Raw genomic sequence first — 27738 nt, forward strand, 5'->3', positions numbered from 1 at the left:
AGCCAGTGGAAAGTGCAGCCATCACATCTTCCCCCTTTAGCAAACTGCTAACAGCTTGCGTTTGTTCGGGCTTTTTTCTAGATTCTAAGTAATGTAACGCAAGCTGAATCGTTCCGTTAACATAACTTTCATACACGTTCGCCATAGCATCGTGTTTCGTGGCGACAACAACATCCACCGCCTGCAAGAAGGCTAATAGTAAACTACCCCATAAAGTTGATAGACCCTTACCTCCTCTAAAGCGCATGCGTGAATGACTGCACTGTACTTCTCGACGTCAAATGCCTTGCCGAACAGAATGTTTTCCTTCACCGTCCCATGCTGAATCCACGGTTCCTGCGTTCATCAATAACACACTCAGGGTCTGTCTTAGCTTCTTGCATTACTTTGACAAGCATGGGACGATCAAAAGTCTCGTAGTTAAGGTGCAAAATTCCGTTATTAGAGGAACTATCCAGGAATCAAACTTTTATTGACAGCGTAGAGCTTCAATCTCGTCCTTAGAGTCCGTTTTTCTTTTGGTCAGCACCAAGAACACGGACTCTGGCCAGAGTCCGTGTTCTTGGTGCTCGTTTTACGTCGTTTTTGGGAAGAAGAGAAGAACAAACAAATGTAGCAAAATGCACGTACGGAGCGCAAAGAGTCATTGCTTTTGTTCATTAAAGGGAACCTCCACTAAAACAACAAAATAACTTTAAACCACAGAACATAATGTTTACAATTGGAATTGCTCAATCTTTTTCCAATGAAAGCGTTTGTATTCGAGAAAAATAAATTCCAAAAACGCTTATTTTGGCTTTCAAATTTCCTGGGCGCCGCCATCTTGAATAATTGTGACGTAACTTGGTTGCCTTATTGTTCCAGAACAATCGCTCTTTGTATCAGAACAATAGGGCAACCAAGTTACGTCACAATTATTCAAGATGGCGGCGCCCAGGAAATTTGAAAGCCAAAATAAGCGTTTTTGGAATTTATTTTTCTCGAATACAAACGCTTTCATTGGAAAAAGATTGAGCAATTCCAATTGTAAACATTATGTTCTGTGGTTTAAAGTTATTTTGTTGTTTTAGTGGAGGTTCCCTTTAAACCTAATCCGTTGTACCTTTTTCAATGTCGCCGACGATGAGGTTGTTTATGCTCCCTATTTTCACACCGTGTACACTTCCCCAGCCTCGTTATCCTTCTGCATTTCTCAGACAACACAAAATTTGCCTCTGAAAGATCCCTTTCTATTTATAGACGCTTTTCCAGTCAAAATGGGGAAGTTCATAAGGAGTAATTCATAACGTCTTTCCAAGGTCTGTTCGCAAATGTATCGTATAGGTGGTTTGTAAGAGACAAATAACAATGCTGCTAGGTACAATTGCTGATGGACAAACAAAAGGAGTCAATGAGAGATCTTTTGTTTTCGTCCACCAACATAGCAGCGATGACGTAACGGGAAAACCATCTACATTACGTACGCGTCCGGTAAAGCGCATGGGTTGTAATGATTGATCTGACGCACTGAATTTTGTGATCACCTTTTCATGGGTTAGCCTTCCTACTCGTTCAGATCCCTCGTTCCTTTTTATCCACTCGCACGCACGAGTGTTTCTTCAACAAAAACACGCATCACAGTTAAACTCAAGATCTCTGTATGTTTCCGAACTGAGCCCTGACGTTTAGCAAAGTGTAAGTTTGTGATATTCCTCGATGTTTGCAAAGCGACCATAAGCTAGTGATAACATGGTACAACAACCGCCAAACTGGACATCTAAAACAAAGAAAATTTAAATTAAGTTGCTTTGTTTTAGATGTCCCAGTGCGCAAGTTGCTCCACTCTACAGTGTGGCAGTTTTTGTACCCAGTGATTGCTAGCTGCAAATGGCCAATTCCTGGTAATTCCTTCAGTCCGAGAGCATTCTCACCTGGGCAGCGAAGCCGAAGCCACGTTCCAGTTTCTTGACGAAAACCTGTATTTAAAAAGTCAAGAGAATGATGCAGAATGGTAATGGTTATTCGATGCCATCAAAAGGAATCAAAGAGCAAATTGGAATCTCATATACCTCTCCCAAACGTTTTTCCATTTCTGCGGTTATTGCAGCTAACAGGGAACTCTTTCCTGAACCAACTTTTCCTATGACGCCTATTAATTGACCCTGTGTTGTAGGAAAAGAAACAGACCTTTAATACTGTAAGTGGAAACTTCTCGGATTATCACCTTTAGAAATCTCAGCAGATGACTGAGCAAGAGAGTAAGCGTTCCATTTTAAACAATGCAAGTAATTTAGAATGGGGAAATGTCACATGAGAATTGCATGCTAAAAGGTGACACACCCGTTGTGGTTCGTGTGGGTCATTGCAATCCCGAGTTATTTGCAATCCCAAGAATTGAGGCACTAGAGATGTTTGACCCTCGACCTGAAAACTGCACCAAAATGGTAAAATCCTCACGTTTTGTGGTTTAAGAGAACGAAACGTTCTTACTTTTTCTATGCAAAGATTGATCTTTGATAGTTCTCCAGCAGTCGAAAAGACTTCTTCTTCACCACTCTGTTCTTGTTGCCTCCAACTGAAATGACCATTGCAGATCAAAACCTCAGGGGCACTGGACACTGCAAATGGAGGATGCATAGTAGAATTCTGTCAGGTGTCCTTAACCCTTTCAGCCCCGTGGGGTTCCCCATTGACAAGTAAAATCGTCTGACGTTAGACAGAGTAAAATCTATAAGTATCACTATTGGGAGTTAAAGGGTTAATTATCTCCTCATTCATGAAGCCCTTGTTATTCTTATTAGTCTCTTTAGAGAGGCTGAGCTGGTGGTAACACAACTGTAGTGTTTATCGGGAAGATATGCAGTGTGTATAAGGACGTTGGAGGAATGCAGGCTGCTTTACAATAAAAAAAACACTTCCCAATCAGTTTTCTCTACAAATTTTGAAAGAGTGTTTGCTGAACACAAGACTGGCACCACATTCAGAATCCATTTTGTGCAGCAGAGGGTTATTTTTAAGTTGCAATCTTCTGATGTAATGACCCTCTGAACATTTACTAGTCTAAAAACCCTGAGAGAGATCGATTAACAAAAAAGTGAGGTCAACACTAAAAACACTGCATTCTTATGTGGCAAATTTTGGAAGCACTATTCTTTTCGATCCAGCTCTCTGGAGTGTACCAGTCTGTCTTGAACGCAAATGATGGCTGACCCTTAAATCAAACTTACGTCTGTAGTAAACAATCTCCCCTCTAAACAAAACACACTTTTTGAAATTTGGGGGATAAAATGATGTGATAATGAAAGAACAATGTCATTATGGAGAATAAAGATGTCTATACCAAAGTTTTATGTCTTACCAGTTAACAGAAAGGAACCAGACTTACGTTCTCTCTTATCTGAGTATTCTAGTTCCTGATAGTAGCCAGTCAAATCCAGATTCTCCAAGGAGAGAAATGCTTGAATCCTCTTGAGTGAAACCCACGCCTCCATCAGTCCATTCAGCACCCAAGGGAAGGCATTCAGCGGAGAAATGAGCATGTTGAAGAGAGCTACACTAGTGAAAACCTGAAATGCAAGTGGAATGTTATATGTGAGAACGTTTGGTAGTATAATGTGTTACATGAATGCTTACTCAGAGTTAAAAGATTTACAGTAAATAGAATCTGTAATTGCACAGAATATTCTTAATTGTCCAGCCAACCTTTAATATTACAAGCATAGCATGCAAAAGGTACTGTTGTTAGATACTTATTGATTGTTGCAAGAGCTGGAGGGAAACAGCAATAAATATGTATGATTCAGGATATCAGTGTTTATCGCGACAGCAAAACTAATTGACAATATAAGGCTTGCAAAACTACTTGAGGAATCTTCTGGTGACACACACAGCCGATCACAGATTGGCAAAAGAAAGTTCTTTGCTACCCATTGTCCAGAAACAATTACTGTAATCTTCATCAATTCCAAATTTGTCTGTAAGAGCTGTCTGCCTCCTGCATCTTTCCCTCCAACTTGCAAACTCCATCAAAACCACCATCTTAATTAACCCATTCACCCCTAAACCAGCCAATTACTTGGTATTTTACTCTGTCTAATGCCAGGCAATATTACTCGTCAATGGGGAATCCAGTAAGGGAAGAGAGGTGTAGGGAGTAAGAGATCATGGGATGGAATTCCTAGTGCCATGGTCCGGCTTCAATTACAGGTATTGGAGCTTTGCTCTGTTGCATGACCCCCACAACCTGAGTTGTGGAACTCAAGTAAATAAGTAAACAAATAAACATGAGAACGATAAAAGGAAAGGAGGAAAAGGATGGTGACCTTGATGTTAAAGGGGCTAGGTCACACTGTTTTAGGTACTTTTGTTTAATTTTGTTAGTTATGAGCTCTAAACGTCAAATTAGCAGAGCAAGAGTCTTTCATTTGCAAAATCACGGCCACGTAACAATTGAGAATGATTTTCCAGCTGTTTAAATGACATTTTGATATAAACTGATATAAATTTGAAAAAAGGTGGGCCGACATTTTTCAAATTTACCCAAATGCAATCCATTTCAATCCTCCCCAGTTTTGTCCATCCTTGTCCCTCCTTAGCTTTCCTGTGTTTTGTTTGAGTTCCTCTATAGTTTTGAGCCATTATTTTGTTATTTCAGTTAATTCTATGACCATTTGGTCAATGTTGAAATTGCCTAAAATTGCGTGACCTAGCCCCTTTAACAACAATGACACCTGCAATGATGGTGATAATGACTCTAAAGGTGACGATGATGATGATGACGATATCACAAGTGATATCACATTCTCACCTTAGCTGCTGTCAGCTTGTTTCCCAGTAAAGCATATGTTGTAAAAGTCAGAATAGAGATTATCACAGGTGTGGTTGCCCAGAAATAAACGCACCATGCATCCAGATACTTCCTGCCTTTTAAACTCTTTAATTCTGCAGCTCTGAACAAAGTAAAATAAGGTTGCATCAATTGACTTATCATTATAATAAACAAAGTCAAGCTCAATCTACAAAAAAATACTCTAATTAAACATTGTCTGTTCTCTATGATATTTGAGCTGTTTTTTAACTCACCTCAAATCATTTATCTTTGCCTCAAAATTCTTTTCCCAGGCATAGAATTTTATTACTCTGATTCCATGTAAGATTTCATTCATCACCTACAAAAGAGGAAATTAACACTTAAAGGCAAATTTTAGTACAGGGTAGAGCAAAGTTCAGCCAAGTTGGTCATTGACGACAATAATAATAATAATAATAATAATGAAAAAATTGAAGGAACACAGCCAAGATTACTATTATTATAATTATTATTATTATTATTATTATTATTATTATTATTACTACTACTATTTTTATTTTTTTTTTAAAGAACTGGAGACAATAGAGAAGCACCTATGACTTACGGAAGAAATAGGAATGTGGAAACTGAAGAAAGCGACAGTAGTGCCAGTTGTGATTGGAGAATTGACACATACTTGAAAAAGCTTGACAATACCATCAGACTTGACATGACTCAGAAAACTGCTCTTTTGGGAACGGCTACACTATTACGGAAAGTTTTGTGTAGTAGTAGTAGTAGCAGTAGCAGTAGCAGTAGCAGCAGCAGCAGCAGTAGTAGTAGTAGCATAATAGCATATATGGTGGATTATCTAGCTTGTTACCCACCTTAACTCTATTGTCTTTCTGCATCATCATTTCTTGACTGAGTTTTTGTATTTTTTGAGCCAGCCATTTGTTAACTGGGACTAACAGAACTGCAAAACTAAGACCTGCCAGAAAGGATACACCCACCTGAAAAATATCACATCACATTTCAAGGACAACATTGTGCGTCAAGCAGTTATTATTTTTGGTTTCAAAAACTTCCTTTAACCACTGTTAGGTACTTCAAGGATAAAAGATGAATTTGGTGTCAGATCATCCATCTAGGTTATTTATTTATTTATTTATTTAGTGATTAAGTACGAATACATACATGGTGGAATCAACAATAGGACATAGGTCCCCTATGAGGTTAACCACCATTTTCCCCTCCCAACCATGATACACCACAGAAGACAGACCACAAAACCGGGAACTACATGCCCTACTCTTTGCGATAAGTGTGCGGGTTATTTTACATCCCACAGGATTACGAACATTGAAGGGTTGTGAGACGGGACATCCAGCTTATCGCCCTTATCCGAGAAGACTAGTAAGAGCGTCTAACCATTTTCAGATGTAATTACAAAGGCAGCACTTTCTCCTCAGTTATTTAAAGACCCTGACTGTTGGTCCCGCTGGAATTGAACTCACAACCTCCCGCGTGACAGCCCGGTGCTCAACATAAGAGGAGCATTTTTTATTAATGGTCCCTTTGAGAATGATAGCCCTCATAAAATTCTTGTCTGTTCATTTATTGATGCATACTAAACAGAGAAAAGAGCCTGTCTAAAACATAACCTAATGGGAAATGTTTCAATGACACAGATTTTCCTTACAAAAATTGTCCAATTTTAAAGGATAGCCTAAAAACCCTCAGTATTACTTTAAATTCAAATCTCTTAAGAAATTTACCAGACTACGCAAATTTCAACAAAGGATGGATTACCTGTTGATGAAGAAGGTACAAGGAGACTGCGATCTGAAATGGCAAACTCCAAAACTGATGGAAACTTGGAGCAAAGTTCACCACTCTATCTGTGTCAGTGCTCATAAAGTTCACAACCTGGCAAATAAAAGAGCAACTTAATGGATGTAAGGCTATAAAACTCTGCAGAAAGACCATGGAAGATGACCATCTTTAAAGATTTTAAATTTAATTTAAGACCTTCAGAGATGTTCTAATAATGTCAAACTTCTTGCAAGGAACGTTAGAGTGCACCAAACCTCAAAATTAACAACAACAATAATCTCTTCATCAACATAGCAAAAGAATTTTCTGTATTATTCAGGGATTTGTTTTCAATATTTTGTAAAAACCTAGCAAAACAAGAGTCATGAAATGGAATCTACTGTTATTAAATTACTCCAAAAAATCATGAAACATTAATTTCCCTTGATATCAAAAATATAAAAAAATCGGATGAACTCCAAATTATGTGCCTTTTTTGCTAGAATGAAGGTTCCTTTAAGTTTAACTTTCGTTAACAACTGCGTCGCTTAAAGTGGAGGTTGGATGCCTGAGACATCCTTGAGCTTCCACTATTGGCAGCCTGGGCCAAGATGTCACTGCACCCATGGCTGGCAAAACCTGACAACCCAGCAGAGAAGATATGTAGGCAATCGTCTCACTGAAAAACAGTGGAAAGTAGAGGGGGGAGACGGAAAAAACCACTAAACGCTCCACACAAAATGCTCCTACTTCCCGCCACATGGGTAAATGAGCTCTACAACCCATGTAAGCACAAGGAATCTGACGCGAATGCAAACATAATGTTCTCTATTTTAGTGTTGCTGTTGTTTTCTTTTTTTGTTTTTTACTTCGTAACAGTGTAATACCATTTGTTTCTTTTTTTCACTTTGCATTAGGGTTAATACCCTTTTTTGTTTCTTTTTGCTTGTAACTTTTTTGACCAGCCTTTTGTTTAGGGAGGGGAGGGGGACAATGGAAAGGGCACCAATGAGAATTTCTTTAACTTGCTTAAATGCAGTCTCCAATGTCATGCATTTTTAAACCACCTCTTTGATCCATGAAATCTGTAAAATAACGAAAACAACTCACCAAATGTACAACGAAAAAGCGAAACAGTGCTTATTATTTTAAATTGCTATAATAAATAAATTATACTAAATGTAAATTATTTAATATATTATAATAAGTAAAATATAAATAATTATATTACAATAATAATAATAATTATTATTATTATTATTATTATTATTATTATTGTTATTATTATTATAGTAATAAATGAAAACAAATTATATACCCGTCCAATAATAAATTATACTCTGGTCTTTTCCTCTTTTAAACAAAAACACTTAATATAATTTCACATGTTTCACATACTTCTCCAGAAGAGAATGTTGACAATGTTGTGAGACTAACAGAAAGTGCTTTATTGTATACAGTGGTTATGATGACAGCCCTGATTTTCAGTCCAATTTTATTTACCTGAAAAGGAAGTCAGGAAACAAAAATTAATTAAACGTGTTTCAGAGATACAGTACCTTCCAAAATTAGAAGTCACTGGAATTATTTAACTTTTATGATAAAACAATCTTGTCTCACCCAATAATTAAATTGTGAATTAATGAATGCTGAACAAAATGTTGTGAGAAACAAACCACAGGCATATAGGTAGCCATGGAACATTGGCTCCTGAAAAAAAAAACAAATGAAGTTGCAGCAAGCAAATTCCAAACCTGATTAATATTTAATTTCTACACACTGTGCTTGAAAAGGAAGTCAATTAATGTGTTCTAAAACATCATACCGGTATTTCTCAGCGAAAAAGTTAGAGTGTACTGATGCATTCTAAAGTCCGGTTCACATTAGGCCTCAATTATGATCAAATTATAATCCAAATTAAGTTTGGAATGGGTTCACATATTCAACTAATTACAGTATGTGATTATAATTGGATTATAATTATTATTCCAAACAACCTCAAGGGGGTCGTTTGAAGTCATTCCAATGCGTAATTGAAAACAATGGTGAACATGTGGTCGTATGAGCAGACAAAACTTCTAATCACTTTAATATGGAGGGAAGATTTGGATTTGTCTTCTGCTATCCTTGGAAGCTATCCTTGGTTCTCTTCTTGCCTCAAGCATGGTGATGATAATCATGACAGCCACGCGATACTGCGTCATTTTTCTCACACTGTGAGGTAAACCTGCCTATTGTATTTTGAATTTTCGCAGATGTGAACAGAACCATAATTGAATAAAATTGAATCGAGGATGATATTATAGCCTGAATTATACTTCAGTTGATCATAATCAACATTGAGAGTAAACACAGCTTAAACGTATGATATGAAATCGATTGGGAAGACTTGTATTAAACCAACTACACTGGAAAAAGATGAATGGGAAAATTAGAAAAGAAGGAGGGGAAACTGTGTCTATGTGGTGGTTACTTTGTCATTCTTAAAAAAGGATGGATAATAAGGCACTGTGTAAAAGGGAAAATCAATGGGCCCTGGACAGTCCTACTGTGAGCTCTGTCAAAAAGACAGGAATTTTCCTTGAAACTGTTCAATTCAAGGACTCACAATAATTTTTTGTCCTGCATTGTCCTGTCTTTAATTGAATTATCATCAGAAACCCATAAGAGTTGAAACGTGTAACGCGCGTTCACAGCTTCTGAATATTCAGTGCAAACTGATTGGTTGAATGTTTCAGTGCTAAGTACCATATTTGGAAACCCCTCGCTCTTGTTGTTCCAAATTTGGTACTTAGCAAGTTGAATATTCAGAAGCTTGTTTCGCAGCACACAAGGGGCCGTTACACGTTTCAACCCTTAGGGGTTTCTGTTATCATTCAATACCAAAATTCAGCACTATTGAATTTGGTCAAAATCCTTCACAGCTTGCTAAAAAAATATATATTTAACCCTTTCACTCCTGTGGGGTTCCCCATTGACGAGTAAAATCATCTGGCGTTAGACAGAAAAAAATCTACAAGTTTCAGTGGCCCTTACAGGAGTGAAAGTGTTAAAGTCAATTTTTTTTCAATTTTTTAATACAGCCTTTATTTGCATAGTGCTTAAAAAAACAACTTACTTTTCTATTTTCCATGAAAGAAACCAATGCATGTAGCAAAAGAGGCCCAGCAAAGCTTAGAGCATCACCTGTCAACTTAAGAATTCCAACACAGTAATACTGGACACCAAATGCATGGTTTAGGGCACTCAAAAGAGTTCTGCGATCAGTTATTTTGTAAACTTTATTCCCTGAAGATTCAATGTAAGAACAGTCAGCACTGTTTGTGCTTGTAGTTGTTAGTCTTTGCTTTGAAGAACCTCGTCGAAATGTCGTAAAGTTGGGATCAGAGACACTTTTCTGCATGTCTGACCTAAACATTATCGGAGCATACCCATCATCACTAGAACAGCTATCAGATTTAATGCGAACGTCTACCGTCTCTTGATTTGTTTTCGTTTCCACATAATCAAAGCTATTACCAAAGAGAATTCTAAGTTTCTTGGTGGAGAGACTTTGCGGAAGCAGAAACAAATCCCTAGTACTCTGAAGTTTGCCTTTGTAACCCTTCTTCATCATGTGTCGAACCCACCAGAAGGTCAATTTCGAGATGAAGTTTGATCTGTCTTCAGCAATACCAAGGTGATCTGTCACACACTGTGTACTGCTGTAAAATGTACCCCGTGAAGCTGATCTCAATATGGCATCTCTTTCAGAACTGACTTGAATTCCATGAACCTGAATCCCAGTAGAGCCAGCATTCAACAGATCTGCATTGGAACCAGTTCGACTGCACTGTCCACATGCCAGCGGAATAAGCAGAATGAGAAACATTGCTTCAAGGACGAACCTGATAATGGTTCCATACTCATGAACGAGTAAGGAATTGAAATAACTCCCATAATTTCTTAGGATAACAGAGTACAGTTCAATGCCAGTTATAAGGAAGGCTACTATTATGACTGAAAAATGAATAACTGGAAGGCGTCTTTTCAGAAGAGCGACATGTCTGCTTCTCCAAATCGTAAATGCATTCGATGTCCAAGCCAATCCAACGATACAACATGATAATAAATAAATTGAAGGATGGTATGAATTAACAGTCCAGGAACACAAAACTTCAATTAACAACTCTAAAAATATTAAGACACAAATTGAGACCTGAAGCTTTGAGAGTATAAACGAAGGGCGCTCCAAAAGAGTAGCTATCAGGAGTTTTCTTCGGCAAAAGAACAAACTTGAACAAAGTAAAAGAATATTTACTGGACAAACGAGACACAGCAGTTTGAAACAATCGCCAAAGTCGTTCTCTTTTCGGTCCCACGAAATAAACACAGACTTGTTCTTGGATCCACAGAAATTTTGCAAAACTCCCATCCTCCATTAGCCACGAATCAAGGTCCTTTTAGCTTCTGCACGTCTTAATTTCCTATCCAAGAAATCCTCCAAGAAAAGGTGCCCGCGTAACGTGATGCACTTTCAGCGGGAATCACCCATAAAGGGTTGCGTGAATCGAGTCCAGGAGAGAGCAACGAATTTTAATGTCGCGGCGGCTGAATTTTCATCGATATTCAGCGATTTCATGTGGAAAATTCGGGGCGATATGGCTTGCTTATAGTGGTTAAGAGTTTTTTTAGTATTAAGAGAGACAATAAAGGGTGGGAGAATTCTCTCGTCGACGAAAACACACCAATGTTTTCCCTCGGTTTTAGCGTTATCAAAGGAAGGTAGCTCATGGCTGCGGATCTTCTTGCGCCGGGCGATGTGGTCAGGCAACGGTGGAAGATCGTAAGTTGAAAACACCGCTTCCTTTATCTCTTCCAAACTTATATAAGCGAATAAATCAAACTTGATATTTTAGCGTATATGTTGGGAAGTTCCGTGGATTTAAGTATCGTTTTTGTTGAATTTTCACCTGTATGCGTGGCGATGTTGATTTCTTTCGTAATCGACAGCTTAAGTTTAACTATTTGAAAAAAAAAATCGCTTTTTACAGTCACAAAAATAACAAGCGAATATAACTTTAAATGTTGTATGCTGGTAAAAACATTGCTTTCTTTGTTGTAGTTATCGGTGTAAAAAGTGTTGATTTCTTCACTCAAACGTCGCTTAATTCTAACCACACAGCGGAAGTCAATTGATATGATTTCGTATCGTAGCTAAGTTCAAACGCATATGCTTAAAAAGCCGGCTGTATGTAGTGAGTCCTCGAGTTAAATGTTCCACAGTGTTGACTCTAGCTGCGCCAATTGCGTTCATTCTCGTGAAGTTATCCCGGGTCAAAGACGGGAATATTAAACGTAAAGAAATATTACACCTAGACTTGCGTGTATTTCCGCCTCCTGAGAAACATTCCATGCTTACGGGCTTTGAACATGTACATAGTCATGTGCATGCCATTTAATGTCAACAAGGTCGCGGGTGCATTCCTTTTCAGTTGCTCTTGAAATAGACTCTGTGCAATTAAGTTGACGGTTAATGAGCTTTTGCCTGTTATAAAGCGCTTGCCTATCAGAGATTTTTTTGTAACTCCGAACCTTAGAATAAGGTTTTTGTTTCTAAGATCGATTAATTTCTTAGACGAAAAAATTGTAATATTTTTCCAGAGATTGTAATATCTCATTAATCTTTTGAAATGAAGGTTGTGATATTAAGACCCCAATGTACCTTGTTCTTGTCAAGTCATAATCTAGTTTTTGCCCTCTTTGTTATCATATAGGACAAAAAGATTGGTGGTGGAGGGTTTGGTAAGTGTTTTGCGCAATTACCAGTGATGTGAATTACTGTAATATAAACCGCAGACTGCTTGCAATACGTGGTTTCCCTGTTTATATTGTCTCTTGGGAATAGTGAGACAAAAAAATTAATATTACCCTTGTGTTACACTTGTAAGGGGCAATGTCTGACCAGTATCAAAATGTAAAAACTGATAATTTCAAGCAAATTTCTGTTGTGTTCCAGGGTATGATTGATGTAACATTAATTTTAAGGATTTGCTTATTTTAAATATTTTAAGAGGTCCTTTGTGTAAACGGATCAGAAGTTGTATGCAAATAGATATTCACTACTTGCAAAATCCCATAATACACCTCTATTACTTTCTTCCCCCCCCCCCCCCCCCCAATACTTTTGCATAACCATTGTTTGCAATTCCTCCTGGGACATGAAAATTCCCAAGAGATGTCAAAAACAATGCCTATGCAGATTTTTGGGGTGTATATGAGGTGTGTTATTGGATTTGTGCAAGTAGTGAATAAAGCTTGGTCATTTGTACTTTTACAATTTTGTATTAGCTTGTGTGATTGGCAATTAAAGATTTACATCAATGAAATAATAAATCAGATCAAGAAGTCATCAAATTCATGGATGAGTTATTTATATTTTGTCATTTTTTGTGTTGCTTATCTTATGTTGTTCGGAAAATAATTTATTAGTATTATTTCCAGGAGATTTAATAATGTTAATTACCGTAACATGGCTGAATTAAGGAAGGTTAAAGTTGTTATTAATTACTGTGATGACAAAACAGTTTTTCAATGTTTTCAATAATATTATTGTGATTTTCTAATTTCAGCAATGTTCATGAGAAAAAAAGTGAACAGTTAGTGCTTAAAAGAGTGATTGGAATCATTGCAAATTTGATCAATAATAATATTAGTGTGATCATTAATTTATCGCTCTGAACAGAGACTCTGCCTTTGTGGATACAATAATTATTGAGAGTTACATGAACCATAATTCTGGATTGCAAAGCACTTCTTTTTAACTTTATCCACGTCTACATATTAACGATTATTTAAGTAAGATTTTCTAGTTAATCGTGTTTCAAAGTTATCTAGTGAGTTCGAGATATATAAGGGCATGGTTGACAATAATGTCACATCAAGATTTAACTGCCGTATTTACCAGTGTTATTTACACACTTTTTTTTCGCTCCAAAACTTGAGATGCTTATTATACACGGAATCCTTTGTTTTAGACGGGCGTCCCTCATTAGCATATAATCAAAGACAATGGTTTTTTATTGAAAAGTAAAAGGCTTAACCAAGAGGTAAAAATTTAGATCCACTAATAATTAACTTTTTAAAGGCCTGACAGTAATTTAGAGCACTATACATGTATGTGGCACAGCATCATGTCTGAAGGGGTGTAGCCTTATTTCTTAAGTGCTTTTTGTATGCACACCATCTTGACAATGTTATGAAGCTTAGTTACTGAATCCTATGTCAATTTGACAGGGGAGATCTACAAGGCTCTAGACCTTGTTGCAAAAGATGCTGCTGCCCTGAAGGTGGAGTCTGTCAACCAATCCAAACAAGTCCTCAAAATGGAGGTGGCTGTGCTGAAAAAGCTTCAGGGTGAAGAAACAGTTCTATTTTTTTTCCATAATCCATTGAACTTAATAGAGTTTACTTTGTCTAACACCGGACAACTTTACTTGTCAATTGGTTGATGGTTCAGGAGTCAATGGGTTAAGCCATTGACACCTCAAACGCCCTAGGACGCTTCCAGTTGGCCAGTAAAGTCGTCAGGCATTAGACAGAGTGAAATCTGTTAAGTCTCACTCTGAGGGGTCAAAACTGCCACAAAGCTGTTTTTTCAGTATGTCTTTAAAATAACTAAAAGCAAAATGGTTGTAAAAGTTTAATGACTTAAAACCTCTCTAGTCTTAAGATACAAAAGGAGTTGTGACGCCTGGAAAGCTTCAGGACTTTTGAGATACAGGCCCCTGCCCCCTTAACTTTTCACTTTTAATCAGTCTGACAGGTACCTGGTTGGGTCCTGCTTAATTAATGTACAGTGTGAGGCTGCCAGGATTTGTTAAGTGTCACATCCTACGTGGATCAAAATCAGCTAATCACATGCTTGAACATGACCCATTTGCCCATTTTGCCCACAGTGCATTGACAGCTGTGAAGAACAAAGCTGTTGATTGGAATTTGAGCTTTAGAGTTTAAAAGCTATGGAAAGGTGCCATAATGTGAAGCGTTGGTTTAGTCACGTTCAACCTTTTTTTTGTTCAGGTTGTAGTCATGTTTGCAAGTTTGTGAGCTGTGGTAGAAATGAGAATTTCAACTACCTTGTGATGTCCTTGCAAGGTTCAAACCTTGCGGAGTTGCGGCGGAGCCAGCCCAAGGGAGTATTCTCTCAAAGCACGATGTTACGGATTGGCTTTCAGATACTCAAATCTATAAAAGCCATTCATGAAGCTGGATTCCTGCATCGTGACATTAAACCAGTAAGGATCTTAGCCTTAGTAAACAGTCACACACGTCTTCTGATTTCAATCATTCAAAGAAAGTCAGGAAAGCTACATTAATTGGAGATTTGAGTTGCTGTTGATTGTTGCTTAAAATGGATTTTAATAATAATTATAAATAATAGAACAGAAAGTTCACTAATCCACTATTTTTTGCATTGTCCTGAATGATTTGATGGGTCTTTGGGATGCTTTGATTTCCCCTTCAGATCCGACGGGCCGTAAAATACAATATAAAAGTAATAGTCTATTTATATTGTATGTGATGACGCATTCGATCTGAAGGGGAAATCAAAGCGCCCCAAAAACCCATCAAATCTCTCAGGACAATGCAGAAAATAGTGGGTGAGTGAACTTTATCTATCTGGCAGTCCATAAAATGGATTTTTGAAAAGAAACATCATGATTTAAAGTTTTTATAGAGCATTTTCCTGGATCAGTTGAATTGGTTGTTACAACTTTCTCAAAATAACATGACGTTACACACTCTTGCATCTCAAGGGTTGTTTGACTGTGGGCATACTGAATAAATTAATGCAGAGATTCATTGTTCTTTAGCATTAGCATAAGAACAAAGGCTCACAAGTCTTTCAAGTGAACATCTTTGCACCAATCGAGTCTGTTCGCTCATTAATAGAAGGGTTTGCGAATTAAAAGCATTTCCAAGGATCAAGAGTATATTTAAAATGCGGATATCATAACAGTCAACTCGGTCACAATCAAATTTGTTAGCAATGTTGTGATTGATGTACATTAACTTTTTGTCAAATAGCCCATTTCTGAGTTTCTGTTTGCCTCAGTTTCAAAGCGAATCCTGGTGCACAACCATTCAAATGGAAATGAGTGCTATATTTTAATGCAAATCAAACTTATTATCATTTGAATGGTTGAGCACCAAGACTGGCTTTGAACCAGAGGCAAACTTAACTCGGAAATGGCCTAATGTAGCATTTAAAGTTTTGCAACTATTAAATTTTTTACTTATCTCTGGCTGTCAAGACCGCTTTATGCGCTCTGATTTTCTGCTCGTCATGCTTGGATTTTAGCTTTTGTTGAAATGTATAAGGGCCTACATAAATTTTTTGGCGAATAAAATACTTGAGCTGGTGACCAAAATTCATCTGAAAACATAAAGTAAAGTAAAGCAAAAAAGTAAACTAACCATATTTAACGTCGATAACTCGTAACAGTAATTCAACTGACAACCTGAGGTCGACGGTGCGCTCATTTTACTCCCCCCTCACCATCTGTGCGCCGTTTTACGGGTATTTAAAGCTACACAGAATGGAAAGAAGTCGAAACAAGGATGTGAGATCCGGGAATCGAACTCAGGACCTCTTGCACCAAGGCCACACACTGACCGACTATGCCATCCTCGCTCCTAGGGGCCAGCTGGCCCCTAGCCTTTTTCCTGAAAGTCGAGCACTGTCCAATAAGCGTGAATGGTAGGCAAAATAAATCACTCATTACTCCATTCTACTTGTATTCTCACTTAAGTTCTTTATTTAAAAAAAGAACTTAACTTTTTGTTCTTATACATAATCTGTTGCTTATACTTGAAATTTAAACAATGAGAATTCATTGTGTCATTTTAGTTGCAAAAATTCTTGCCATTTGGCCACAATAGTGAAACTGCAGACATCAAAATGTGAAAATTAGAATGCTATGGAATTAGTATTTAAGTTTTCTCTCTTTGGTTGCTTATTTTTAGTCCAATTTTGCCATGGGCAACACCCCTGACTCACTGCACACCTGTTTCATGTTGGACTTTGGTTTGGCACGACAATTTACCAAAGGAAATGGAGAAGTCAGACCAGTAAGTGTTTTAAAATGCTCGCACTTTCTAGTTTTGAGGCAGTTGATTGAATGCTTGTCTTTCATGGCTTCTCCTTTAAATTAATAGAAAGCTTAGCTTGTAAATCCCACAATATTTTATTTATCAGGCCAGAAACTCTGCAGGATTTCGAGGCACTGTCCGTTATGCTTCCACCAATGCACATGAAAACAAGGTATGAGATTTAAATTAGCGAGGAATAAATTTTTGAGCTTACACAACTGAAAAGTATTTCCCCAAACCCAATTTCTGTGCTCAGAGCTGAAGGAAGAAGATTACTTCATCCTTTGGTAATCAAATTGCCATGAAGTGGAGTTGGCCATGCTGCAAAATTCAGCCCGCTAAAATGGCCAGTCATAACGTACTGTGAGACAATGTAACAAAAAGTTAATTTTTTTATCCTTGGTTAAATGTAATTCATTTTTAATTAATTTAATAGCAAAAAAATGGGTAACATGGTTGTGATAATTATTGGACTAATTTTCCAGGAAATGGGACGGCAAGATGATTTGTGGTCATTCTTTTATATGATGGCAGAGTTTGCAATGGGACACCTACCTTGGAGGAAAACGAAGGACAAGGTAACATACCGCTGAAAATGTGATTTTGTTAACTTATTTCTTTTTATCTCTACACATTGTCATGTACTGTATTCCCAAGAGATCGAGTACCGTAATTTCCGGCCGATTACCCGCGGGTAATGCGTTAATTTTCCAGTAAACCGCGGTTGCTGCGGGTAATAGGAAGGTGCGGGTAATACGATAATTTTTAAATCTCGGGTAAGAATTTGACAGATTGAAACAAGTTAAAATGAGGATAATTAAACCAACACTTCCTTCAAATCTGTGTGTTGCCTTGTTCGTTGATTCAATCTTTAAAATGATGCTTTATTTGCCGTAGTCTTTGTAAAACCGCTCGATGAAAGCCGAAGCAAATTGAATGAAAAACAATAATCTTTCCCTTCGACCATGTCACAACTTGTCACCGAATTAAAAGTAAATGAGAACGAATTTCTCACTTTAACACATCCTTTTCAATTTTAAGAAAGAGTTTATCGTGAGAAACAATTCAATGCTGAAAAAGTAACAAGATGCGAATGTGTTTATTTTGTGATGCCACAAATTTTTCCGTTCAAAACAAATCTTTTACGATCTTGTTTAAATAATTTCAAACCTTTACTAATTAATTAAACTGATGCTTCCTTAAAACTTGCGTGTTGCCAAGCTTGTTTGTTACCGTAGTTCAATCTGAAAACGCTTCCTATTCAAGATTTGTGTGATGTTTTATTCTAGTGTTCTAAAAGCCCTCAGTGAAAGCCGATGAAAATTGAATGAAAAACAAATCAATAGTGTTTAAGTGATTACTGTATTTCACTGCTTTTTTCTTCGCTTAATTTAAAAGCATTTCTCACCTGCACTCCTTTCAATTTTGTATATGAAAGATTGAAAGCATTTTTTGTGAAAGCACGCTCAAAGCTACAAAACAAGATGCCGACATATTTCACGGCACCGCATAATTATTTAGAACATGATTGTCGGCACGTGTGTAAACAAAACACTAACTACAGTGAAAAATTTGCTGGATTGTTCATCGCATCAGTGAAATGCTCCTAGCTACCCCTGGCTTGAGTAATAGAGCATTTTCCCGTTTTAAGCGACTTCTTATATAGGCCCGGTCTTTTGCCCCTGGGTATGCCTAACCACCACCCCATCAGGTATTTTTAACACTCGCCCCCACTTTCTCTCAACCTATCAAAATGGCGCTCAGTGATCAATCGTAAAGATGTTGGCCTTCAACTCGTATTCTATCGAGTCTTAGCGTTAATACATTGGATATTTAAGTCGTTTTAACAAGACAAACCAGAAATGACTAAGGAGAGTGTTTAAGGCTGCATTATTAGAAGCCAATTCTTAGCAGAAAATGCTATCGATCTTCTGCTTTGTAAACAACAACATGGAATATTCATCGCTCCAAGTTTGTGAGTTCTTGTCCCGAAAATACAGCAGCAAGATTTTTTCGGTTTTGGGGTGCGGGTAATAGGCCAGTGCAGGTAATCTGTTGAACGTTTTTTCCCCTTGTGACAAAAATAGACCGCTGCGGGTAATCTGCCGTGCGGGTAATCGTCCGGAAATTACGGTAATTATGCAAATTGTGGTCTCCTGGTGTTCCTCGAGTTTTGGAATTCATTTAACGTTAAGGGGGGTGGCTCTTAATGACCAAACTGTTGCTATGGACTCCTTCAAATAATCAATTCTAGAGTCCCTTTAACTCTACAGTTACCTTTTTTCTAATGTTCTATTTAACATTATTTTCTTTGTCTGGTTCAACTCACAGCCATATTTGGTAAATCATGTGACCAAAACAGAAAATGCCTAAAAACTCAGCAAGTTAACTTTTGTTCACATATTGTTAATGCAACAGTTCAAGAACAGTCTAATTACCCCCCGGTAAGGTCAATTGAGGTCATAAGACCCTCCTTTGATACACTTTAAAAATATCAGTTCCATTTCTTGTCTAAACAGAAATTCCATGATGGCACAGTTGCGATCTGGTGAAAAAACTGCCTCTTCCTTTCGTTTCCTGGGAGTTTTTACATGTTTTTCACCGAAACGCACTGCATGTGCTTTTGATCGAAGTGATGTCAGATTTCCATTGAAAAAGTTACTTCAAAGAACCATCCATGCAACCTTTTTGTAGGGCTCTTGACTAAAAAGCTTCCTTGGAAACCACATTGTCTTTCTGTAGTTAAGTGCCACCCCCCTTAAGGTAACTTGTACATGTAACATGTCTGAGTTGGATTTAAGCCACCATTCACAAAGTGCATACTGCATGTTTCCTTAGGAACAAGTTGGCAAGATGAAGAAAGGTTATGACCATCAACTGTTTTTGAAGTCTTTGCCGCCAGGATTTAGACAATTCCTAGACCACATCAGCCTGCTTAAGTATGAAGACAAGCCAGATTACAAGGTGACACAAACGTATCAAGGAAAGGCTGAAATACATGTACTACTGACTGCATGGATTTGAAATCACCCATGTAGTAGTTGTTAATGAAACATTTTGCACTTGATTATTAACATACCTGTACATCCCCACTTGATAACCAGAAGTACTGCTTAAAAAAGGAGCAGCAGTGTTTTATCGCGTTTAAAAACACTAGGTCCAACCAAGTGTTTTGAGACCCAATAAAGCACGGCTTCAAAAACATTCCACAAAAAGCTTGTCCCTCGGGTGTCCAAACAAAAGTTCAAAATGTGAGGGGAAGATATTACACTGTAGCATACAAGAAAAACAAGCTGGGCCTCATTACTATTCTGTACGTAAAGAATTCCAAAGGAGAGTGTTTTATCAGGTTTAAAGCTCATGAACACAACACTATAGCAGTGTTTTGATCTTTAATCTGTTTCTCCCTGAAGCATTGCCCATTGAGAAGGACTGTAAAGGGTTTAATTGGGTCCAGTTTATTCAAAGAACGTTTATAACTCCTTCAGTTTGATTTGCGGTTAAAGCAACATAGCCCAGATTTTAAATTTTTGTATTCCTTCTTCCAGATGTTGCTTTCAATCCTCGAGAAAGCAATCAACAAAAAAGGCATCAAGGAAAGCGACCCATTTGACTGGGAGAAGACACCAGGTGACATTTCCCAGGCAACCACGACAACTAGCACCCCTCCAGTTGGCCAAATATACACCACACCCCCAGATAACAAGGCAGGTTTGCATAATCTGCATGGCTCAGAGAGAGTTTCAACTGGTGATATGCTGGACGCTGACCCCAGTGACCATAATAATGAGGCACACAGAAAGGACAGTGTACATAAGAATGGCAATAACATGAGCAAGCTTGGGACAACTGATAAAGGGGTGATACAAAAGATTAGAGAAGTTTTGGATGCCGTGGAAAGAGACAGTGGGCACTTTCTCAAACCACAAACTGGTTATGGTCTTCACAGAGAAGCAAAGCAGGTTTGTACATGGAATGTGGCATTTAACTTTGTCAACAGGGATAGTACAGTGGTAAAAACAAACACCACACAATAATCCAAGGAGTGTTGTCAGATGACAGCTGAGTTTGTGTTGGTTCTCAACTCCTTGAAGGGATTTTCTTTCCAAGCACCCAGATTTTCATTCCCTCTTTAAATCCAATTACAGCAAAAAGATAATTATCCTTCACAGCACAAACCCCAGTTATTCGCTTTTATTAATGCCTTTATAATTATTGAAGAAAGGAGAACACATCCTAATGGTTTCATGCAGGGAATTGTGGGGAATTAAGGAGCCCCTGAATGTGATACGATTTCAGGCTTTGGTGGCCATCTTGCTGCGGCAGATCGTTCACCTTGATTTCACCGGAAGTCCTTGAGCCCATGTAGAGAAAATGATCTCTAGGATCATATTCTACCCATTCTTATCCTTTCTTTTGTTGTTGTTCCCCCAAGGATGGCAATCATGCTTATTTATTTACAACTCTTTATCAGAAGTATGACTGATGCTGCTTATTACGCCATCAGCAAGCTGTGTAGTGCTGTTTCTTCTCTGAAACAGACCTTGCAATGCAACCTTGGTTTGTCGATAGCATAGAGCTAGAGCTTTGATTTTCATGAAGTAAGCAAATTTCCAGTTTGACTTCTTTGCACAATGATTTTTTTTTTTTTCAGTAAACACACAACCTTATGTAAACTGTATTGTAAATTTCTTGGGAAAATCGTGAATAGTGATTTTTACTATTGAAAAGTTTGGTACTGTAATTCATATTTGTGCTCTCCTTGAAGTAAGAAAGGTGTTTTTGGTTAGAGCACAACTGTGAATATTCAAATTTTATCTTGTGTTTATTGACTTCATAAAGCAGTGTGATTTGTTCCATCCAAAGCTGTCTTATCCTCTTCTCAATGTTTTGAGGAAACCTCAGCCCATTTGTTACAAAGTTGGCTCTTAAGAAAAAGCATGTACTTGAGTATTTTTGTCACAATAAAAACAAAACAAAAAATTTCTCATACACCTATACACATGTAGCAGACTTAACTTTCATGTGACAAATTGACATAAAAGAGCCACCACCACAAATTCTTCATAACTTTTAAAATCCATGTGCAGGACAAATCAAATGCACTTTACTAATTTCTCATTGTTGTTGTTGTTGTTGTTGTTGTTGTTGTTGTTGTTGTCAATGTTATGTAGATACAAGAAGGAGGCTTGTCTGTAATCCATAATAGACTTTAATTTTTCTTTTTAACAGGAAAAGCCCATAAATGGAGAGAGAAAACTGGAAACCCCTGCTCTGATCTCTGCCATTGTTCAGGATGTACAGAGGGCACAGATTAAAAGTGGAGTGGAAACTCAGGGAGAATTTGTTTACAAAGACATTGAGGTAATGCTTGTTCCTCAGATTGTTACTGACAATCAACAAGAACAAAACCATGCTCAACATTTGGATGCAATTGGGCAAGATCTCAACAAGGACCAAAATCCCCTCTCCCCAGAGCTTCCAACAAGTTTGAATAAAGTGGAAAATTTTACCTCTGGAAACTTACTGCCAATAAACTCAGTTCCAGTAGACTCAGAAGAATCAAACTTGAGGAGGCCTGGTACTCCCAGTACGATACCTTTATCAAATGATGCTGTCCCAGCAGTTCCCACTCCACTGGAATTTACAACACCTGACTCAAAGCCAGTCAATCTTGAGTTTGTGGAATCACCTGATGTCAGGGAAGATGACCAAGAGGACAGATTTGTGTGGTCACCTGGTGTGGTTGATGATCAGCCTCTTGTGTATATGCCCCCTCCGGTGGTTGAAACAGAGAATGATGAGAAACTGGAAGTACTGGCTAATGTGGGCAGAACTGATCGACAAGTAGCCATAGGAAGCAGCCATCATTTAACATCAATGTTTGATCACCACCATCACCATCATCATGATGATCATAAAAAACTTATACGTGAACTACCCCTGGACACTGAACCTGTAAGACACATCAGTGATGAAAGGAAAAGCCACAGCGAGACCGGCAACCACAGGCTGGAACACAACTTGCCTGAGGTGCCTTTCCAGCCTCCAAGTCTTTTTCGTGTACCATCGGTTTTGGAACAGATGGTTGATGAAGTTCCTGTTGGTGAAGGGGAAGAGACTCGAAAATCGCTGTTTAGAGTTCCTTCCGTGCTGGAGCAGATGGTGGATGAAGGCCCTGTCTCTGAACGAGAGGAGCCGCCAGTAATTCCACCAGATGCAGATGAGTACCGGCTTGATTCTGCTGAATTTGCCTCAGACAGGCAAAATGGGTCAAGGTCATCTCACTCGCATCATGCATTGCATGTCCCCGGTTCTCATGCCATAGCCGTGACCACTTGCCATGATGTGCAGTTGAGGGACAGCGACGATGCAGGTTTTGTGCTGGGAGACACCGAGATTGCTCCTGCCGCAGAGGGAATTTCTTCATTTTCAGAGGAGTCTGTCCGTGAGGATAGGAATTACGAGAGAAGTGAAGATTTTGAATTTTGTTTTGATGATAAAGAGATTGCAGGCATCGAGGTTCTTCTCTCAACAGACAAGGAGGAAATAATTAATAAGTCAAAATCAAGCATTCCTGAAAGTAGCAAAGATCAGCAGAATGAAGCAGTTTGTGATGAGAAAAGAAGAAGTAAGGATTCATCAGCAGAGGAAATGGAGGATAAATCTGATAAACGTAAACTAAGTAATGTACATGTTTCTGACTTGCGCAGGACCAATAAAGCACAGTTTTATATTGGTGACCGTGAAGAAGCAAAATATGAAGTTGGTAATGAATGTTTGAATGATAGAGAACTAAAACAGGACAACAATTTCTATTCTGAAAGTCATTCTCAAAATGAACCCAAGCACGAAATTGAAGCTGCAGATTTAGATCTTGCAAAACAGGGAATTGCTGAGGTAGGACCTGTTGGAGATGGCACAACTTCATTTTCAGCAGAGCGTAGAATACCAAGCTTGAATGAGCTTTTAAATTATGGAGGAGATGATGACTTTGAACAAGTTGTTGCAGAAGAGGTGTCTGATGATTACTGGGCTCTAGATACAACAGATGGACCACAACATCCAGAGGAATTTGGTAACATGGATATGTACAATGCTGATTCTCACCATCGTGATGAGTTGCTAAGGCCCAAGCCTCCTCCTGGCAGATCAGAACGCGGCTGTATTTCTGCTAGGTTAGTGAGAAATATCTTTCGTGGAAACACTAGATCTGGCAAAAATGGTTCAACCAGTGCTAATCAATGAATGAAGAAGAAAATCATTTGTAGAAGAAAATCATTTCAGCTCACAGTACATCATAGGAAAAACAAAGTATTTAGCATGTGAGCCCCTACAAAATGCAAGGGGTCCCCCATAGCTTTGGTATGGTATTTAACACTCCTGGCCAGTGTCAATTTTAACTTTGTCATTTAGCCACATAAAAAATACTGGAAACACCATTTGAGGGTGGATCTCAGAAAGCCAAAAATTTGTCAGAAGTTGCATAAATGTTCAAAATTTCCTCATTGGACGGGTCAATGTTAACACATCAGGTTGGCCATGCGGTTTGTGGGGGGAGGGGGGGTTGGGGGGACATTCTTTCAATCCTGAGTTGGTTTTTCTCATTAAGGAGACTTTCATGTCTGGTGAAATAGTTATCTTGCAAACCCAGGAAAGTAGTTGAGCATAGCAGGAAGTAAATCTGAAATTGGTGGTATTTCATTGAGTCTTTTGTATTTTGATTTTAGATTACGCCGCTACAAACCCAACAAGACTGGTTTGGACTTTATGCGTCCTCTTGTGGCCATCAGTGACAAGCCTGTGGTCATTTGAGTGTGTTTGAGTTGTTTGAGTTGCTGCAACTCAAGTTATTGGTTGGTTGTAGGTAGTAGGTTAAGTTACTGAATTCTTAAATTTTTGCCAGCTGAGTTCTGTTATCATTACGTAAAGTAAGTGAAGTTGATGTTTAAGCAAAGGGCAACTACTGGAAATTTCGATCCATGTAGGTCTGTTAATGCTACAGCACCAGAGGACTTGTTGCTGGACAGGTGTTTCATAAAATTCAGCTTAAAATACTCTCAGGAAATAAGACCAAGATCAGTTCCTCTTTTGCTTGTCCATCAAGTGTGGCGAAAAAAGAAGATAGTAACATGTGCGCAGAACTCATCTGCTTTCTTTAAATGTTCTTGTTTCTCCATCTTCTCTTTCTGTATTTCATATCCAATTTTTCTTCATTTTTCACGTCACACACAGGAAATAGCCTGCAAATAAGAAGAATCATCCACTTCCAGTATCTGTCCATTGCTGGAATGTTCATGTTTTAGTAAGATCACTTAGTTTTCAAAAGAAACTTTGAACCTGCCAAAGTAATCTGACTAAGCTAATAAATATTATTAATTTAATAACAATAGAGAATTAAAGCTAGAAGGGAATCGAACACATTGACAGGCTGCCTCTCACATTGATAGTAATTTTATGGAGTCAGAGAAACAACCTGTGACATTAAGGCATAATTAGTTTTGGTTTAAAACAGAAGTTTTCACACAACTATTTGTTTTATCTTATAGTTTCTTGATAATATTATTATGTATTTTATCTTTATTTATTTGAATCCCTTTAATTGTTCTAAACCCTTTTAGATGAGATGGATGGCCCTATTTTAGACGGAGGACGTTAAGTGCATGTCGCAGCTTACAGGGCATTGTTTTACCATAATGCTAACCTTAGGCCTAAACATTACCTAAAGCATGTTGTTTTGGCCTAATGTTAGCATTAGTAAAGGTTTGGGTTGTTTCAGCAATGACCTGCAACTTTAACCTGCAGTTTACACCCTCCATATTTTAGATAAAATAATTAATGAACATGATCCCAGCAATTACAACCTCATTTGATTTGTCTTGAGTCGATGTGAGTGAGATAAGGTATACCGTGATTTTAAGATTAAAGGATGGAATGCTGAAAGATTTCGAGATTTTGCAGTGAACCAAGAAGGGGTTCCTTATTTAGAACAGTGTACCATGAATCGCCAAGAGGGGAATCCTTGTTACAACATGTTGTTTTAATACCATATGTCTATCATTTTCTAATCAAGAAAACAACTTGCATCAGGCATTTCATAATTTGGCCTTTGAAATTTGAAATTAGATACTCTTTGCTTTAAATTTTCTAAATTGTACAAAGTATGCATGAGCTTAAAAGTGGGGCGTTTGTCAAGTCCTTTCAACTTTCAAAGCCAATTTCTTTGTAACACAAATCTCTTTCATCCATAAATTCACATTAAATACTTAAATAAGGTCAACAGAGATTCCCTTGTAGTAATAACGCCATTCATAAATGCTGACAAATAATTGATCATTTTTGTCTTTGTTAATTTAGGACTTCCAGCTAGCCTCTTTTGAGTTTTGATTATACTGATGTGCTAGTTGGAACAATTAGTAACAAGACAAAGAATTGCTTCTGACTGCCATTTGCACATAGAGGCCTTAGATTGCTTTTTAATTAACTTGTTTGTCTTCTGTTTTAAATTTCCAGATGGTGTCTATTTATTCTTTAGGCTATTTAAATAATATTATTGGTCCCTCAAAATGAATAATAATATGAATATTATAGATGAAGTTGGAGTCAACTTAACTCTGAGGCAAAATCTCTTTCCCATTTCTTTGTAGTTTAAAAAGGATCCTGGTTGTAGCCAGTCACATCATGGTTGCGACAGTGTGGTGTTTCATCATCTAAGTGTTCCTAAATAATATTATTGTTAACTGACACCTAAACCTGGTTTTTGTGCAAATTATGCAGTGTGGATTGTTCTTGCAAGACTTTGATTGTCACATTATGCAACGTGAGAGATGCCCATGTTATTTAGTTGTTTTAACTCTAAAACGTATCTTGCAACTCTTTAGGTGATTTCAACCCTCTCCTCTTCCTTCCCCTTTTCCTTCTCTTGCCATGCCCCGCCCCTATAAGTAGCATTTCCCAAGCTATGGCCAGCAAGCACTTCTTATGCAAGACAGACTGATGGTCAAGATATTTGTAAATGTTATAGCCCAGTAATGTTATTTCACCATTTCCAAAATTCACTCCAGAAGAAAGGCATGCCCATTATATAAGGCTGCACGGAGGAAAGTTATCCTCTCTTTATTCCCTAGAGCCTTGAGATGTTTGTTGTTTTTTGAGTTACCGTAATTTATACATTTTTTGGAATTGGCCATTTAATGGCTGTGTGCTCACTCACCTGGCTAATAAATGATGGCGAGGCCAGAATTACGCTTATTCTCAGACGGTCCAGGTCGCCAGTGTCACACACTCTACTCCCTTTCCTGATGGGAAAGGGAGTAGAGTTCGTGACACGTCAAATTGAATAGAGTTAGTGACATGAGCAACCTGGACCATCTGAGAATCAGGCTAGGCTGGAATAGACTTGTTTTGATCTGGAACATTCTCATCCTGTTGAGGGTCACTACATGGTTGAAATGACCCTCAGAACAGTATGAGGATGGTCCATATATACACAAGAGAATCCTTGAGGTTTATATAACAAGTAGATCACCTCCAGCCTCGTTTTCATTTGAAGGCCAGGTATCTCAGCACGCATATATCAAATAGATTGCTGGGCTATAAAAGTTTGTAGTAATTATTGAAAGTAATGTTATTCTATAGTGCTTATGCTTAAGGACTAATTAAATGACAATTTATGTACATATAATAGAGAAAAGTAATGAATTTTCCGCATCCTATTTCCTTGCTTGAAGGCGCATGCGGGTATTGTATTTTGCTAAATAAATTCACTGAAATCATTTTAGTTGTGTTGTGATATTATTCCTTTGAAAGCTGGAGATGGTTTGTCGAGAAAAACCTATTTCTATATCGCTTTTTTTAAAGACAAGTTTTCTCATCCTTCAAGTATGCCATTGTTGTGAGACTTGTGATTGGCTGGGGACATCTGGTTTCATCACTAATACAAATGAACCTTCATTGAGCACCAAATCTCAGGAACAAAATTGCCTAGTGCCAGTTCAAGGTCTAATGAATTGATACTGGTC

At 37.9% G+C, this 27738-nt stretch overlaps 2 protein-coding genes across 2 annotated transcripts in view; one reads left to right on the plus strand and one right to left on the minus strand.

Annotated features, from left to right (window-relative positions):
* The window catches only part of LOC137980010 (ATP-binding cassette sub-family C member 10-like), a 31063-nt gene extending 19973 nt beyond the window's left edge, over positions 1–11090 (minus strand). Inside the window, exons 1-12 of the mRNA XM_068827332.1 lie at positions 9702–11090; positions 8204–8293; positions 7982–8086; positions 6581–6697; positions 5656–5781; positions 5062–5147; positions 4787–4928; positions 3365–3545; positions 2470–2597; positions 2049–2141; positions 1911–1955; positions 232–336 (exon numbers count right to left, since the gene is read on the minus strand). Coding sequence (XP_068683433.1) covers positions 232–336; positions 1911–1955; positions 2049–2141; positions 2470–2597; positions 3365–3545; positions 4787–4928; positions 5062–5147; positions 5656–5781; positions 6581–6697; positions 7982–8086; positions 8204–8293; positions 9702–10997 — 2514 coding nt within the window. The 5' untranslated portion in view covers positions 10998–11090. The remainder of the gene's footprint in view (positions 1–231; positions 337–1910; positions 1956–2048; positions 2142–2469; positions 2598–3364; positions 3546–4786; positions 4929–5061; positions 5148–5655; positions 5782–6580; positions 6698–7981; positions 8087–8203; positions 8294–9701) is intronic.
* Positions 11091–11125: 35 nt separating this feature from the next.
* LOC137980011 (uncharacterized) lies at positions 11126–27493 on the plus strand. Its single transcript, XM_068827333.1, has 11 exons — positions 11126–11408; positions 12340–12367; positions 13859–13978; positions 14645–14859; positions 16592–16696; positions 16824–16889; positions 17203–17295; positions 19556–19681; positions 20266–20679; positions 21950–23895; positions 24448–27493. The coding sequence occupies exons 1-11, from the start codon at positions 11355–11357 to the stop codon at positions 24530–24532; spliced, it is 3252 nt and encodes a 1083-aa protein (XP_068683434.1). The 5' UTR covers positions 11126–11354; the 3' UTR covers positions 24533–27493.
* Positions 27494–27738: the final 245 nt, after the last annotated feature.

Source organism: Montipora foliosa, chromosome 12 (genome assembly GCF_036669935.1).
Source record: "Montipora foliosa isolate CH-2021 chromosome 12, ASM3666993v2, whole genome shotgun sequence".
In the NCBI taxonomy this organism is placed as follows: Eukaryota; Metazoa; Cnidaria; class Anthozoa; order Scleractinia; family Acroporidae; genus Montipora; species Montipora foliosa.

Coding starts and splice junctions, on each gene's coding strand:
- LOC137980011 (XM_068827333.1), top strand. CDS start 11,355: ATGGCTGCGGATCTTCTTGCGCCGGGCGATGTGGTCAGGCAACGGTGG. Junction 12,368..13,858: donor GATTGGTGGTGGAGGGTTTG/GTAAGTGTTTTG, acceptor TCAATTTGACAG/GGGAGATCTACAAGGCTCTA. Junction 16,697..16,823: donor GAAATGGAGAAGTCAGACCA/GTAAGTGTTTTA, acceptor TTTATTTATCAG/GCCAGAAACTCTGCAGGATT.